Source organism: Triticum aestivum, chromosome 1A (genome assembly GCF_018294505.1).
Source record: "Triticum aestivum cultivar Chinese Spring chromosome 1A, IWGSC CS RefSeq v2.1, whole genome shotgun sequence".
Classification (NCBI taxonomy): Eukaryota; Viridiplantae; Streptophyta; class Magnoliopsida; order Poales; family Poaceae; genus Triticum; species Triticum aestivum.
The window spans coordinates 543716702-543734066 of NC_057794.1; the positions used below are offsets into that span (position 1 = coordinate 543716702).

Genomic DNA, 17365 nt, shown 5'->3' on the forward strand with positions numbered 1-17365 from the left:
CTGTTTCTACTACTTGGTTTTTTACAACAACAATGCTTTGTATAATTTTTGACATTTTGCCAAAAAACATTTTTCTACACAGGAGCATATGCTCCGGAGAGCCAAATTAGATTTCTGATACTACTTCCACAAGATTTGTCAGATAGTTTTTCATGTTCATAAATATTTTTGAGTTCATGATTTTGTTTTTCAAATTTTGAACACTTTTTAACTTGGGAATATTTTAAAATCCCCTGACATTTTTAAAAGGAGTGCACACTTTTAACATATGTACCAATTTTAAATTCTAGAAAGTGTTTAAATTCTGTAAATATTTTGTAAAATTCAGGATCATTTGTAAGTTCGTCAATAATTTGGTAAATTCATGACATTTCTTAGTTCAGGAACATTTCAAAAATTCACAACAATTTTGATATTCATGGTTTTTTTTAAAAGAACTTTTGCTTTTATTACCATTGAACTATTTTATAAATCTTATAGTAGCCGTGTTTTGGGGTGAAAACAACCCAAAACCGGTGAAAATCTGAAATCACAGCTGTTGATACGCTAGTGCAGCGGCAACCGACTAAAAAACCTAGAATAAAAGCCCGAACCAAATCGGACCAAATTGCTAACTGGGCTGAGTACAGGTGCTTGTTTGGTCAGTTTCTAGCGTGTTACGCGTGGAACAACGTCAGGGTTATGTCTCGCTCTTTACGACAAAGAAGCTCGTCTCGCCTCTAGGGCGAGCGCCGAGCGAAAGCGGGCATTCCCATATACATGTTCTGCTTGAGTTCTCTGAGCGGTTTGGGAAGCTTCTATGGACCGGTTCAGATCGGTTTTAGAAGCTTCAGTTTTTGTTTCTTCTTCTTTTCTATTGTTTCTATGTGTTTTATCGGGTTTTTTATTTGTACTTTTTTGTTTTATGTGTCTTTTAATTTTTTATTTTATCTTCATTTTTCAAATACATTTGGACCTTTTTCATATACGCGTCGAAACATTTTTCACATAGAGGTTTAACATTTTTTTCCTAAATTGTGCATCATTTTTTCTAAATGTTACAAATATATTTTATAATCCATGATTTTCTTAGAGTATAAAGCATTTTTTACATTGTATAAATAATTTCTAAAATATCACAAACATTGTTTTGAAACACGTGAATGTTTTTTAAAACATGTCAATTTCAAAAAAACAATACTGGGACATCTTTTTCATTGCGTAAACAACTTTTTAGAAATGCCAGGAACATATTTTTTGGAACATTTGACATTTTCTAATATGTCACGATCATTTTTTCGAGGTTATAGTCAATATTGCAATCCTTTATCTTATGCTAGTTGTCCTTTTTAGACTGTTTCTACTACTTGGTTTTTTACAACAACAATGCTTTGTATAATTTTTGACATTTTGCCAAAAAACATTTGTCTACACAGGAGCATATGCTCCGGAGAGCCAAATTAGATTTCTGATACTACTTCCACAAGATTTGTCAGATAGTTTTTCATGTTCATAAATATTTTTGAGTTCATGATTTTGTTTTTCAAATTTTGAACACTTTTTAACTTGGGAATATTTTAAAATCCCCTAACATTTTTAAAAGGAGTGCACACTTTTAACATATGTACCAATTTTAAATTTTAGAAAGTGTTTAAATTCTGTAAATATTTTGTAAAATTCAGGATCATTTGTAAGTTCGTCAATAATTTGGTAAATTCATGACATTTCTTAGTTCAGGAACATTTCAAAAATTCACAACAATTTTGATATTCATGGTTTTGTTAAAAAGAACTTTTGCTTTTATTACCATTGAACTATTTTATAAATCTTATAGTAGCCGTGTTTTGGAGTGAAAACAACCCAAAACCGGTGAAAATCTGAAATCACAGCTGTTGATACGCTAGTGCAGCGGCAACCGACTAAAAAACCTAGAATAAAAGCCTGAACCAAATCGGACCAAATTGCTAACTGGGCTGAGTACAGGTGCCTGTTTGGTCAGTTTCTAGCGTGTTACACGTGGAACAACGTCAGGGTTATGTCTCGCTCTTTACGAGAAAGAAGCTCGTCTCGCCTCTAGGGCGAGCGCCGAGCGAAAGTGGGCATTCCCATATACATGTTCTGCTTGAGTTCTCTGAGCGGTTTGGGAAGCTTCTATGGACCGGTTCAGATCGGTTTTAGAAGCTTTAGTTTTTGTTTCTTCTTCTTTTCTATTGTTTCTATGTGTTTTATTGGGTTTTTTATTTGTACTTTTTTGTTTTATGTGTCTTTTAATTTTTTATTTTATCTTCATTTTTCAAATACATTTGGACCTTTTTCATATACGCGTCGAAACATTTTTCATATAGAGGTTTAACATTTTTTTCCCTAAATTGTGCATCATTTTTTCTAAATGTTACAAATATATTTTATAATCCATGATTTTCTTAGAGTATAAAGCATTTTTTACATTGTATAAATAATTTCTAAAATATCACAAACATTGTTTTGAAACACGTGAATGTTTTTTAAAACATGTCAATTTCAAAAAAACAATACTGGGACATCTTTTTCATTGCGTAAACAACTTTTTAGAAATGCCAGGAACATATTTTTTGGAACATTTGACATTTTCTAATATGTCACGATCATTTTTTCGAGGTTATAGTCAATATTGCAATCCTTTATCTTATGCTAGTTGTCCTTTTTAGACTGTTTCTACTACTTGGTTTTTTACAACAACAATGCTTTGTATAATTTTTGACATTTTGCCAAAAAACATTTGTCTACACAGGAGCATATGCTCCGGAGAGCCAAATTAGATTTCTGATACTACTTCCACAAGATTTGTCAGATAGTTTTTCATGTTCATAAATATTTTTGAGTTCATGATTTTGTTTTTCAAATTTTGAACACTTTTTAACTTGGGAATATTTTAAAATCCCCTAACATTTTTAAAAGGAGTGCACACTTTTAACATATGTACCAATTTTAAATTCTAGAAAGTGTTTAAATTCTGTAAATATTTTGTAAAATTCAGGATCATTTGTAAGTTCGTCAATAATTTGGTAAATTCATGACATTTCTTAGTTCAGGAACATTTCAAAAATTCACAACAATTTTGATATTCATGGTTTTGTTAAAAAGAACTTTTGCTTTTATTACCATTGAACTATTTTATAAATCTTATAGTAGCCGTGTTTTGGAGTGAAAACAACCCAAAACCGGTGAAAATCTGAAATCACAGCTGTTGATACGCTAGTGCAGCGGCAACCGACTAAAAAACCTAGAATAAAAGCCTGAACCAAATCGGACCAAATTGCTAACTGGGCTGAGTACAGGTGCCTGTTTGGTCAGTTTCTAGCGTGTTACACGTGGAACAACGTCAGGGTTATGTCTCGCTCTTTACGAGAAAGAAGCTCGTCTCGCCTCTAGGGCGAGCGCCGAGCGAAAGTGGGCATTCCCATATACATGTTCTGCTTGAGTTCTCTGAGCGGTTTGGGAAGCTTCTATGGACCGGTTCAGATCGGTTTTAGAAGCTTTAGTTTTTGTTTCTTCTTCTTTTCTATTGTTTCTATGTGTTTTATTGGGTTTTTTATTTGTACTTTTTTGTTTTATGTGTCTTTTAATTTTTTATTTTATCTTCATTTTTCAAATACATTTGGACCTTTTTCATATACGCGTCGAAACATTTTTCATATAGAGGTTTAACATTTTTTTCCCTAAATTGTGCATCATTTTTTCTAAATGTTACAAATATATTTTATAATCCATGATTTTCTTAGAGTATAAAGCAGTTTTTACATTGTATAAATAATTTCTAAAATATCACAAACATTGTTTTGAAACACGTGAATGTTTTTAAAACATGTCAATTTCAAAAAAAACAATACTGGGACATCTTTTTCATTGCGTAAACAACTTTTTAGAAATGCTAGGAACATATTTTTTGGAACATTTGACATTTTCTAATATGCCACGATCATTTTTTCGAGGTTATAGTCAATATTGCAATCCTTTATCTTATGCTAGTTGTCCTTTTTAGACTGTTTCTACTACTTGGTTTTTTACAACAACAATGCTTTGTATAATTTTTGACATTTTGCCAAAAAACATTTTTCTACACAGGAGCATATGCTCCGGAGAGCCAAATTAGATTTCTGATACTACTTCCACAAGATTTGTCAGATAGTTTTTCATGTTCATAAATATTTTTGTGTTCATGATTTTGTTTTTCAAATTTTGAACACTTTTTAACTTGGGAATATTTTAAAATCCCCTGACATTTTTAAAAAGAGTGCACACTTTTAACATGTGTACCAATTTTAAATTCTAGAAAGTGTTTAAATTCTGTAAATATTTTGTAAAATTCAGGATCATTTGTAAGTTCGTCAATAATTTGGTAAATTCATGACATTTCTTAGTTCAGGAACATTTCAAAAATTCACAACAATTTTGATATTCATGGTTTTTTTTAAAAGAACTTTTGCTTTTATTACCATTGAACTATTTTATAAATCTTATAGTAGCCGTGTTTTGGGGTGAAAACAACCCAAAACCGGTGAAAATCTGAAATCACAGCTGTTGATACCCTAGTGCAGCGGCAACCGACTAAAAAACCTAGAATAAAAGCCCGAACCAAATCGGACCAAATTGCTAACTGGGCTGAGTACAGGTGCCTGTTTGGTCAGTTTCTAGCGTGTTACGCGTGGAACAACGTCAGGGTTATGTCTCGCTCTTTACGACAAAGAAGCTCGTCTCGCCTCTAGGGCGAGCACCGAGCGAAAGCGGGCATTCCCATATACATGTTCTGCTTGAGTTCTCTGAGCGGTTTGGGAAGCTTCTATGGACCGGTTCAGATCGGTTTTAGAAGCTTCAGTTTTTGTTTCTTCTTCTTTTCTATTGTTTCTATGTGTTTTATCGGGTTTTTTATTTGTACTTTTTTGTTTTATGTGTCTTTTAATTTTTTATTTTATCTTCATTTTTCAAATACATTTGGACCTTTTTCATATACGCGTCGAAACATTTTTCATATAGAGGTTTAACATTTTTTTTCCTAAATTGTGCATCATTTTTTCTAAATGTTACAAATATATTTTATAATCCATGATTTTCTTAGAGTATAAAGCATTTTTTACATTGTATAAATAATTTCTAAAATATCACAAACATTGTTTTGAAACACGTGAATGTTTTTTAAAACATGTCAATTTCAAAAAAACAATACTGGGACATCTTTTTCATTGCGTAAACAACTTTTTAGAAATGCCAGGAACATATTTTTTGGAACATTTGACATTTTCTAATATGTCACGATCATTTTTTCGATGTTATAGTCAATATTGCAATCCTTTATCTTATGCTAGTTGTCCTTTTTAGACTGTTTCTACTACTTGGTTTTTTACAATAACAATGCTTTGTATAATTTTTGACATTTTGCCAAAAAACATTTTTCTACACAGGAGCATATGCTCCGGAGAGCCAAATTAGATTTCTGATACTACTTCCACAAGATTTGTCAGATAGTTTTTCATGTTCATAAATATTTTTGAGTTCATGATTTTGTTTTTCAAATTTTGAACACTTTTTAACTTGGGAATATTTTAAAATCCCCTGACATTTTTAAAAAAGAGTGCACACTTTGAACATATGTACCAATTTTAAATTCTAGAAAGTGTTTAAATTCTATAAATATTTTGTAAAATTCAGGATCATTTGTAAGTTCGTCAATAATTTGGTAAATTCATGACATTTCTTAGTTCAGGAACATTTCAAAAATTCACTACAATTTTGATATTCATGGTTTTTTTTAAAAAGAACTTTTGCTTTTATTACCATTGAACTATTTTATAAATCTTATAGTAGCCGTGTTTTGGAGTGAAAACAACCCAAAACCGGTGAAAATCTGAAATCACAGCTGTTGATACGCTAGTGCAGCGGCAACCGACTAAAAAACCTAGAATAAAAGCCCGAACCAAATCGGACCAAATTGCTAACTGGGCTGAGTACAGGTGCCTGTTTGGTCAGTTTCTAGCGTGTTACGCGTGGAACAACGTCAGGGTTATGTCTCGCTCTTTACGAGAAAGAAGCTCGTCTTGCCTCTAGGGCGAGCGCCGAGCGAAAGCGGGCATTCCCATATACATGTTCTGCTTGAGTTCTCTGAGCGGTTTGGGAAGCTTCTATGGACCGGTTCAGATCGGTTTTAGAAGCTTCAGTTTTTGTTTCTTCTTCTTTTCTATTGTTTCTATGTGTTTTATCGGGTTTTTTATATGTACTTTTTTGTTTTATGTGTCTTTTAATTTTTTATTTTATCTTCATTTTTCAAATACATTTGGACCTTTTTCATATACGCGTCGAAACATTTTTCATATAGAGGTTTAACATTTTTTTCCTAAATTGTGCATCATTTTTTCTAAGTGTTACAAATATATTTTATAATCCATGATTTTCTTAGAGTATAAAGCATTTTTTACATTGTATAAATAATTTCTAAAATATCACAAACATTGTTTTGAAACACGTGAATGTTTTTGAAAACATGTCAATTTCAAAAAAACAATACTGGGACATCTTTTTCATTGCGTAAACAACTTTTTAGAAATGCCAGGAACATATTTTTTGGAACATTTGACATTTTCTAATATGTCACGATCATTTTCTTTGATGTTATAAAATAATGTGATTATTTAACTTACATTGTAAACATATTTTAAAACTTTCATGAACCATTTTCTTTTTTGAAAATTGTGAACATTTTATAAATGCCACGCATATTTTAAGTGGTGCAAATATTTCAAAAAAATGCGAACAATTTTTCTACACTGTATGAATATTTCAAATGCATGATCAGCACTTTTCAAAAAAATTGGAATATATGTATTCAGAATATATTTTTGAAATATAATAAACAGCGAATCAACCTGTGGTTGATTTGGTTAGGTGGACAGTGGTATCCACAACCCACCAGGGTTCAAATCCTGGTGCTCGCATTATTCCTGGATTTATTTCAAGATTTCCGGCGATGCGTTTTCAGTGGGAGGAGACGTTCCCGTCAGCGACGAGGCGCCTACGGTGACTTCGTAAATCTCAAGATGATATGCGGCTCAGTCTCTCGGAGGTGCTAATAGGGATAGGGTGTGCGTGTGTGTGTTCATAGGGATGAGTGTATGCACGTGTATATGAGCGCTTGTGTCTGTACTGATGCTCAAAAAAATAATATAATAAACAAAAGTAGAAGAAAGAAAGAAAGAGAACAAACGAATGAAAAGAAAAACAGTACTCCCTTCGTCCGGAAATACTTGTCTTAGAAATGATTGAAAATAGATGAATCTATAACTAAAATAAGTCTAGATACAACCATTCTTAAGACAAGTATTTTCGGACGGGGGAGTACGAAACAAAGGCCAACACTGGCCCGACGAAACGGCGCGTGTCGGCACGACTGACGAGCGAGGTAGACGAGTAGGTGGGCCGTTTTGTACTCCGGCCCGATCGAGCGTGAGGAAGAAGGGGAGGAACGGCCGTAGGGCTGCGGCGAGGAAAGCGAGAGGGCATGGCGTCGGCGATCCGCTCCGCCGCCGTCTTCCGTTCCTCCTCCGCTCCAGCACGGGGTCTCCTGCGCGCGCGCTTGAGGAGGAGCGGCGCTGCCTGGCCCGGCCCCTCTCCGGAAGCCCTTCTCGCCTCTTCAGCTCAGATTCCGGCGGCCGCGCGTCGTCCTACAAGGTAAGGCGGCTTCCCTGCTCCTCCTTTTCTCCGTCATGTGTAGACCCCCATCGTGCGCTTGCTCCAATCCACCAGCAGTGGCGGATCTAGGATTTTGAAACATCGTCTGGGGTATCTTCTGCAGGAAGGGTTTTTTTTTTTTTGCCTACGATCTTCCACTACTAATTTGACGTATGTAGGAAGAAATGGCACTGAAGAATTGCCATTCAAGAAATAGTTGCTTTGCATCATACTACAATTTTGATTCCAACTCCTAGTTCCAGTTTACTGTACCGTTACAAAAATCACAAATGATAAGTCACGGGCTGCACCATTGATCATAAGTCAAACTCATGTGACTCCAGTTATTCATACTCCGTAGCATTTTCCTGATGACCAGACAGTTCCTCATGTTTATCTTCTTAATGACAACAAATATGGCATGCAATCAACCAGAATTTAGAAAAGGTCAACCTACTACACACATGACAAATCTGGATGGTTGCAGCACACCGCCGGCTGCCGAGTAGAACTGCACGCTGGGTGGTGCCGGCGTGCCGCTGTTGCGTCGGCCGGATGGGGCGGGTACCAGGTGGCTCCTGGCCTCCTGGGAACGGACTATGGCACTGGATCGACCGAGCTCCGCCGCTCTGCCGCTACGGTGAGTTGCAGGCGAGGTGGCGAGTAGCTGAGTAGGGATGGGGGAATCAGGGGACGGGAACAGGTGCGGCTGTGCGCACTAGGTCGGGATAATGCTTCCTGGGCTTTTTTATATTTTCCTCAGGGCTTTTCTTCTATGGTATGAAGGCCATCACAAAATCCCCCTGTCCACCCTCTGGATCCGCAGCTTTGCACTAACAGCAGCCAATAAACTTGAAGTAATGGTAAGATAATATTAGAAATATTCATGACAGTTTTAAAATATTTTTACACTTTTCAGACCATTCCTTTTCCACTGTCATGAACATTGATAAGATAATATTAGAAATTACCAGCTAATAAACTTGAAGTAAAAGAATAGGTAGTAGTCAGTGAAGAGTAGAAGATGAGAGGTCCATACCTTGGTAAGCCTATGTAGCATATTGTTTCTGTAGTAAATAGCTAACATGAGACCGCAGAGGCGCAGACACGCCAAGGAACTGAATGCAGGTCATGGGCTATTTTCTTCTCCCAGATTTTTTGTGCTTCTTGTGCTCTGTTGTCCTTCTCAAGTGCATGCACTAATTGCTTGTATGTTCTGATGGTATTTCCTTGCCCTTTGCTCAACATCCATTTTATTACCTAGGTGTGTGGTTGGCAGAAATTCAATTCATACTGTATAAAAGATAAATCCAATAAAAATAATTTAATTATAATCTGCAATACTTGGACAATTCTATGCCATTGTTCCTCCTTTTCAAGAGCTACAATTGCTTGCTTTAATGAGGCGAGTGGAAAGTCCTGCTCAAAGGCGATCCATGCATCAAGGGTGCTGTAAATAGCTTCTTTTGAATCTTCAAGATCAAGAAGCTGCAATTTAGAGATAACAGTAGTTAATTAATTTGTTCCAGTGAGCAGCAGTGGCTAACTGCCAGCAATAAATAAAATCTGTAGTTAGGTTTCAAGAAGCACATCTGATCCATACTGTGTTCTCTACATAAATAAAGGCTGCAATTTGTGTACTGAGGTGAATCCTAAATTTCCTACTCTAGCCCAAAATGCTGTGTACCTAGTACTGCATACTAAGCTGCATATGATAAATCATTCCGTCGTTGAAACCAAGATATGTTTGGTAAGACCTACTTACTTGTAAACAATTAAGCATATTGCAATGAATAAGCTACTAAAAGTTTTTAGGGACAACAGTTGCTAGTTGACTACATAGTGCAAGCTCATTACTTGCCTTGAAGGTGCAAGAGAACTTTTATAGTTCATATTTGGTAAATAACAAGTGAAATTGCACACTTACTAGCGGATCCAAACCTTCTTCTTTCGGTGTCCCCTAGCTTTTTGAATCAGGGTCAGATCATTATCTCTTTGTTGTGCCTCTACCACTTATCTAGTTGTATTTTAGCATTTTTTTCTCGATATAATGCCACTGAGAAGCTGAGTACAGGTTATATATATCATGTTAGTGACGTAATAAATTCCATTTCTCCTCAGCATCCCTGCAAGTTAACCTGGGCCGCAAAAAGCATATGGAGAGTCAGCTTGCGTACCTGAGAAGGATGCTCGTGACTGGAGAGAGATGAGGGAAATACTTGAAGCATCGGCGCAGCGCAATGAAAAGTAAGGAACTAATTCTTTTGTGAGAATTTTTTTTATTTGACACTATCTTAAAATCTGCTTCCTTATTTGACACAGGAAAAAAAAATCTTCCCTATTTGACACAAATTCTAATTTTTATTCCCTATATGACATTTCCGTTCATTTTGAGCCTAAATGGCACCTGAAAAGACTCTTTTGCCCCTCATGTGGTATGTGTGTGGGGGGCAATAGCGCACACATGCAACACCAGTGCGAGGGCAGGAGCACACACGCAGCAACACATACACATGCACCAACACACACACAACAACAACAACACGCATGCGCACGTGCGCACGCACACACATGCACGCGCGCACGCGCACAGCAACACACACGCACGTAGCACACACACGCAGCAGCAACACACACGCACGTAGCACACACACACGCAGGCAGCACATAGGCACGCAACAGCACACACACACGCGCGCACGTACCCACGCAGTAGCAAAGACACACGCAGCAGCAGCACACATGTGCGCGTGCACCCACACACGCAACAGCACACACGTGCGCACACACATACCGCATGAGGGGCAAAAATCGTCTTTTCAGGTGCCATTTAGGCTCAAAATGGACGGAAGTGTCGTATAGGGAATAAAATTTAGGACTAGTGTCAAATAGAGAAGAAAAACTTTTCCAGTGTCAAATAAGGAATCAGATTTTAAGACAGTGTCAAATAAGGAATTTTCTCTTCTTTTGTCCTGCAGATCTTCCTTTTCTTCTGTATGAACAAATGAACTATGCTAAACATGGTTCCTTTTAACCTGCAGGTGCAAGCGACAGGACAAGGTCGTAAACTGTGCTGCCGCCGCTATGTTCCTTGCGTTGTTCGCAGGCCACGTGCTCTTTCGCTGAATCAAAAAATAGGTTGTGATTGCCTTGGCCCATGCCTTGTTTGCCTTCTCCCTGCACTCTGCGCTTTATGCATTTGAACTATGTGTCTCGACAGTTAGAGGCAAGGCACTTCTATATGGTTAAACTTTTGGGTCCTCTCTTGGTGTTGCGTGAAGTATTTTGTTAGCACAGCTCACATCAGAATTTCACCCACTCATGCATGAGAATGCCGATTCTTATGAGTATGAAGTATGACTGTTTCGTATAGCTATGTCGTAACACCGATGGCTACAAGGCCGAGGCATTTTCGCTCTCCCTCACTTTTTCTTAAGGGAAAGCCACTGTGACGGATTATATTACTTTGGGGCATAATGGATACATTATTCACTATTACATCAAATACATCATTCACTATTACATCGATCAAGAAATAGGTTCATCCATATTCAAGCAGATGCTATATGAGCCACCGTATTAGCTTCTCTGGGACAAGGGCTAACGGTCACAAGCTGAAGTTGCAACAAAGACTCCGTGAACCGAAAGTGGTCTTCTCAGCTCGAGCTTACATGAGCTCGAGCGAACCGTAAAATAAAATAAAAATGGCTTTTTTTAGCAAACATTGACAAATGTTTTGATTGCTTGCAAAATTTCATCATGGATGACATTTGTGGACGACGTTGCAAAAAGATGCTAGTTTTTTTTTTCCTTTTTTAGTTTTACTGTTCATCCAAGCTTATATGAGCTTGAGCTCAAACTAACCGCTTCCTGAACCGACGGTGCCGCAATAAGTCCAATAGAGTTCCCTCCATGTTGCATGACCTCGACCACTTCCAATATTCGACCAAGATCGTGTTGCATCACATTTGTCCCGCTAAAATCTACTCTACTTGGCATGGTGTGCTCGGGTTTCAGCAGTTGTAATATCGTCAACAAACAGAATCTCTCAATTGCTACGTGACACAAAATGACCCTGAGCATCTCATCCACAAAACCAGAGGCAGCCCCTGGGCGACATGGAGTTGTTACACCAATAGGCATCAAGACACAAACATCAGTGCGCGATGGCACGAGGCCATACATTAACATCTTCGCAATGATCTTGCTTGAACCTACAATGCCAAAGCACGGAGGCGTCACCTGAAGGAGAAGGGGGAGAGAGGGGGTGACAAGCCCCAAAACACCACCTCATTCCGGTGCTTCCATAGGTGCCTGCAGCAGAGCAGGATGAAAGGTGTTCAGCGAGGCTTGGCCGACGGTGTCGGCGACGTCGAGAAGATGGAGAGCCCCAACCGAGGTGTCGCTGACGTCGAGATGCAAGCGTTGCCAGAAAGGAGATGAGAGAGTGGCAACCGAAAACCAAATGACCTAAGGGGGCGGTGCGAATTGGCCTACATCATCGGCGGCGTTAACGATGGCCTTTCGGAGAAGCACTGTCACCGCTGTAGATGTGTGCCAGGGAGAGCAGCCAAGCAAACAACTTGCCTATAGACGACGTCCGGGAAGACCAGATCACAGCGGTGAATGAGGCTTGCACTTTGTTGACGTGAGAGAGATTGTACAACTGGGTTGTAAATAGAGAGTCCCAAGTGTCGCAAGAAAGAGTGGGTGATCGCCAATATGGACCGTCGAAAACATACATTGTCTTGATCGGCAAAGAGTGCACGATACGGGGTTGCCCGTCCCTGATTGAGGTGAGACGAGGCACGAGGATTGAGTGGAGGCCATGCACCACGACCTGCAAGACCAAGGCTTCAGACGCAGTGGTGTGCGTGAATAATAAGGGTACGAAGACTAAAGAGGCCCATACGACATGCAATGATCATGGTAAAAGGAGGTCATCCGCGTGTCTCCCACCTCCTCTCACGAGAGGATGTGATAAGCCATCACAAGGCAGCGCGATGCCCTGCCAGTGATCGCCAGCTTGGGAGCAGGCACTGATAGAGAAAAATGAGAATCCGTCCAGCTCGTTCCAAGCCCAGTGTGCCCATCTCGACTCAAACTGGGAGTAAAGTCGATGAAACAATTTGAGAAGAAGGCACTTGTTTTGGTAGGCTAGGTCCTTTTACGTTGGGGCCTCCCTCCTCCTTAGGCCTTGTACAATAGGAGATGTTTAGAGAAATAAACCAGGCTTTTTTTAAGCACCAGTGCTTACTCGTACAGGATAGACGCTTAACTAAGCGCCTCTCCTGTGGAAATAGGCACCGGTGTTTCAGAAAAATCCGGATTATTTTTCTAAGCATCTCTCTAAGCACCTCCCATTGTACAAGGCCTTAGGGCGGCAGACGCCCTCCCAGGCAACAAGGCATTGTGTGTCGGAAGCAGCTTTAACCACGTCTAGGAGAAATTCCGAAGCAGCGCGTCGAGCACCTTAATCACAAACGATGGCAACATCATAGCGGCCATGGTGTAGGTGAGGAGGGCGTCCAGAACCGCAGTGACGAGAACAAAAAGAATGTCGTGCGAGAGCAGCCACGCCCCTCTCGCGACTTCTAAGGCTCGTTTTTTTGGCTGGTGGGCTTTGTTGTGGTAAAAAATTTATAAACTTTTATGAAAATCGACATACAAAATAGTGAAACGTTAGCCGGCTAAACATGGAAAAAAAAATGCAAGAAGTAGAAATACCATGTAAGCCATGGAGTGCCAAAGGAAGCATCATTGCTGGTGTGGTGTATGCTTGCACGCATATGTTAGGCCACGTGCCAGTGCCACACGTTCCTACAGTCCAAGCCCAAGTCCAAGCAAGTCGACTCACTGCACACGGCACGGGCACGGAGAGGCAGCCACGGAAAAACCGCGACCGAGCCAGCCTGAGGCCTGAGCCGAACCTCCACTCCAGGCCGCCGCCGCTGTTGCTTCCGGTTCGCCACCACTCGCTCGGTCGCTCCGCTCGCCGCACCCGCACTGCAGTCTGCATCCCCCTTCCCTTCCCCATGGCCGCCTCGCCTTCCCTCCACGCCCCCCGCCTCCTCCACCTGCTCCCGAACCCCGCCCCGACTCTCGGCAGGCCCCGGCGGCGGCGCCTCGCGACGGCGCCGGCGTCGGCTGTGCCGCCGTCGAGGAACGGGAGCTCGGCGGGGACGGACTGGTGCCCCGTGCCCCCGGAGCAGCGGCCCGTGAACGAGTACGAGGCGCTGGCCGCGTCGCTGCCCTTCTCCTGGGCGGCGGGGGACCTGCGCCTCTACTGCTCCCGCCTCGCCTTCACGGGGGCCGCCTTCGCGCTCTTCGTCGGCCTCCCCGTCGCCGCCTTCGGCGGCCGCGGGGGCGCCGGCGGCGACGCCCTGCACCTCGCGCTCGGGGCCACCGGCTCCGGCATCCTCGCCGTCACGCTCGCCGTCGTAAGGATGTACCTCGGCTGGGCCTACGTCGGGAACCGCCTGCTCAGCGCCACCGTCGAGTGTGAGCCACCCGCCCGATTTTATATATTCCCCTCTGATCGGCCGGTTTGTAGTGTCTCTGTGCCTGAATTATGTGCGTGATTCCTCGCAGATGAGGAGACGGGATGGTACGACGGGCAGGTGAGATGATACTCATGATCACTCGTTTCTGTGATCTGGTTTTTATTCTGTTAATAACATGCTGACCTGACGACCCTCGGATGCTATGATTGTTCAAGAGCAACTGGCTTTTAGTGAAGTATAATCAGCGGGATGTAAGGGGTTTGAATTGGGGAAGCCACTGGCGGCGCTGAATATAATATAAGTAGCGTGACGCCACCAAAATATCACTGGTTAAGTAATAAGTATATAATTAGCATCACACCATCAAAAGACCACTGAGTAATTGACCGAGATAGCATCACACCACCAAAATATCATTCACAATAGCCGTTCGCTTGCTTATAAGTTATAACTCTGTACCTGAAGTTACTGATGTTCAATATGCACCTAGTGCTGAAGTGTTACCTTCGCTTCTGTATGTTTTTTTGCATGTTTATAATAGAAGCCTTGCATGATGAACTTTGTTGGCAAGACTGGTATAGAAATTCAAAGATGGCATAGCATGGACATTTTCATTGGACGCCAATTATTCAATCATCTCTGAAGCATATACACTTCCGTTTCAGTTTGTTATACCAATTCATCATTTGTATTGATTCATACACTTGATGCACTTTTCTGCTCCAGTTCTAAGGAGGAACAACTTAGTAAGGAAACCCAATTAACTCTTTATTCTACCTTGCACATAAGCTGTGATGTAAACAGTAAACATGAGGGAACTTATTTCGCCCTTGTAGTATTGACACATTCCTCGGATGCCATTAAAACTGGGCTTTTTATTTACTCTAGATAGGTCAAGTTACCCCCTTCACTGATTTCATTATTGATGATGTAAGGGATTTGAAGTAGAGAAGCGGCAGTCAGCACCCAATATAATATAAGTAGCATCACACCACCAAAGTATGAAGCTGGATAAGTAATAAAAGTAGCATCATTCCACCAAAAGATCACTGAATAAGAGGCATAAGTAGCATTGCGCCACCAAAAGATCACTAAATAAGAGACGCAAGTAGCATCACACCACCTAAAGATCACCGAGCAAGTGACACAAGTAGCATCACGCCACCAAAAGATCATTCACACTACTTGTTTAATTCCTTATAAGTTACTATAACTGTGTGCCTGAAATTACTGATGTATTCAGTATAACTCTGCCTGAAACTGCTGATGTATTCAGCATAACTCTGTGCCTGAAATTACTGATGTACTACTGAAGTGTTTGTATGCTTATGTATTTTTGTAACTGAAGCCTCGCATAATGGACTTTGTTGCCAACAGTGATATGAAATTCAAAGATGATATACCAAAAACACATGTTCACAGGATGCCAATTGATTAATCATCTCTGAAGAGTACACATTAACTTATAAATGGAGTTTCAGTTATGTTGGTTATGACGGTGCTTCACTTGTTTTGATTCATACACTTCATGCATTTTATGCTGCAACTCTAGCGCGGAGCAATTTAGTAAAGAAACCCAGCTAGCTTTAACAGAAGTTATGATGTAAACATGACGACTTATTTCGCCCGTGTAGTATTTAACCCATTCAGCCGATGCTATTAAAACAGGGCTATTCTTTTTTAGTCTAGATGGGTTAGGTTGCCCCCTTCACTGATTTCATTCTTGATGATGTTGCAGATATTATGCTGACTAGATTAATTTATGCATGGAGATATGAGAAAATAGTGTACATATTCAGCACCAGGCATTGGAATTAGCTGTGGCATCCTGACTCTGTTTCTTACTCTTGGCAGATATGGGTTAAAACCCCAGAAGTTCTAGCTCGTGATCGTCTTCTCGGATCATTTTCTGTAAGTTGACATCATACATGTTAACCTCTGGCATCCTAGTCCACTTTGGTCTGATCGGTTATGTTAACTGTCAAAGTGCTTCTTTTCTGTTGAGATACCTGTCAAGAAGCTAGGGAAATGAATATTGAATGGTGTATGCACATGGCATGAGCTGTGTAATTATTGACAAGAATATACTCGTATAAAGAACCGATTGCCTGGATCTACCTTTTATGGGCGTTATCTGGACCAGTCTGTTTCTAAAATGATGCACACTATTAAACTGCCATGTTCCTATAAAAAAAGTAGTATTAAACTGTGATAGGCGTGGGCCACTGGGAGCTACTAAATCATGCATTAGGAATCTTTCTGTAGGACTTTGTTTGGTGTAACAGGCTACGCATTATAGCTTTACGAGACTAAGCAATAAGAAACAGTTGGTCTTTACATCATCTCAAGTCTTCTCCCTGATGATGCTGTCTATTTCCAGTATCCCATCTCATTCAAGCGGCGCCGTGCTGGCCACCTTCTGTGTAACGCTGACCCCTTCGTGAACCAAGTTTCATGATATTAGTCATACTTGCATTGCATGGTCATGCTGTAAAAGGGGGAAAAAACTAACATGGTAGCACATGCTACTTCTTCAGGTGAAGCCGGTGCTGAACAGAGTGAAGTTCACCCTGGTGGGCCTGGCGGTGTCGCTGACCCTCTGCATCCTCCTGTACGCAAACACCGAGAAGCCGAGGGAGCCGCTGGAGAACCCCGCCGGCGGGAGGGCCATCCCCGGGGTGTACAGCGACGCCGCCGCGAGGTCGTTCGAGCCCGATGCCTTCTGCGGGGAGCCCGACCTCGGCGGCGACCAGTCGTAACTTTCGACGGTGGTTCTGGTGGAAGGCGATGACAGGATCATCTATCTCATAGCATCCATCCTGTTCATCAGGGTGAAGTGGTGTAAATATCTAGCCGTACATAGCGATAGTCCATACGAAAAATGAAATCCCTTGTATAGTTGTATGTAGCTGTTGGTCCTGTGTATCTTGGTCCGGTTTGGCTGGCGGGGACGTGACAGGCGAGGTGACGGCGACGCCGTTGGGTCATCCGCCAGCGCCAGGAATGTCGTTGACGCGGTTGGGAGCGTTCGCGTCTTGTGTGGCGGGCGTGCCGGCCGCCGAAACCGGGTGGAAGCTGCCTGCCTGAGAAAACTCTTCGCCGCCACAGGACCTGATGCCGGCATAAAATCACCCGTGGACCGTTCCTTTTAAGAAAAACCGGGTATCAGGCACGGACTTGCTAAA

At 41.0% G+C, this 17365-nt stretch overlaps 1 protein-coding gene and 1 long non-coding RNA gene across 2 annotated transcripts; both read left to right on the forward strand.

The window, feature by feature from the left end:
- The first annotated feature begins 7399 nt into the window (after positions 1 to 7399).
- Positions 7400 to 11047, forward strand: LOC123180229 (uncharacterized). Its single transcript, XR_006490786.1, has 3 exons — positions 7400 to 7677; positions 9799 to 9924; positions 10719 to 11047. It is a non-coding gene; the product is annotated as an uncharacterized lncRNA (long non-coding RNA).
- Positions 11048 to 13554: 2507 nt separating this feature from the next.
- On the forward strand, positions 13555 to 17094 carry LOC123065078 (uncharacterized protein ycf36). The gene is made up of 4 exons (XM_044488448.1): positions 13555 to 14178; positions 14269 to 14297; positions 16035 to 16091; positions 16718 to 17094. The coding sequence occupies exons 1-4, from the start codon at positions 13713 to 13715 to the stop codon at positions 16937 to 16939; spliced, it is 774 nt and encodes a 257-aa protein (XP_044344383.1). The 5' UTR covers positions 13555 to 13712; the 3' UTR covers positions 16940 to 17094.
- The last annotated feature ends 271 nt before the right edge of the window (positions 17095 to 17365 follow it).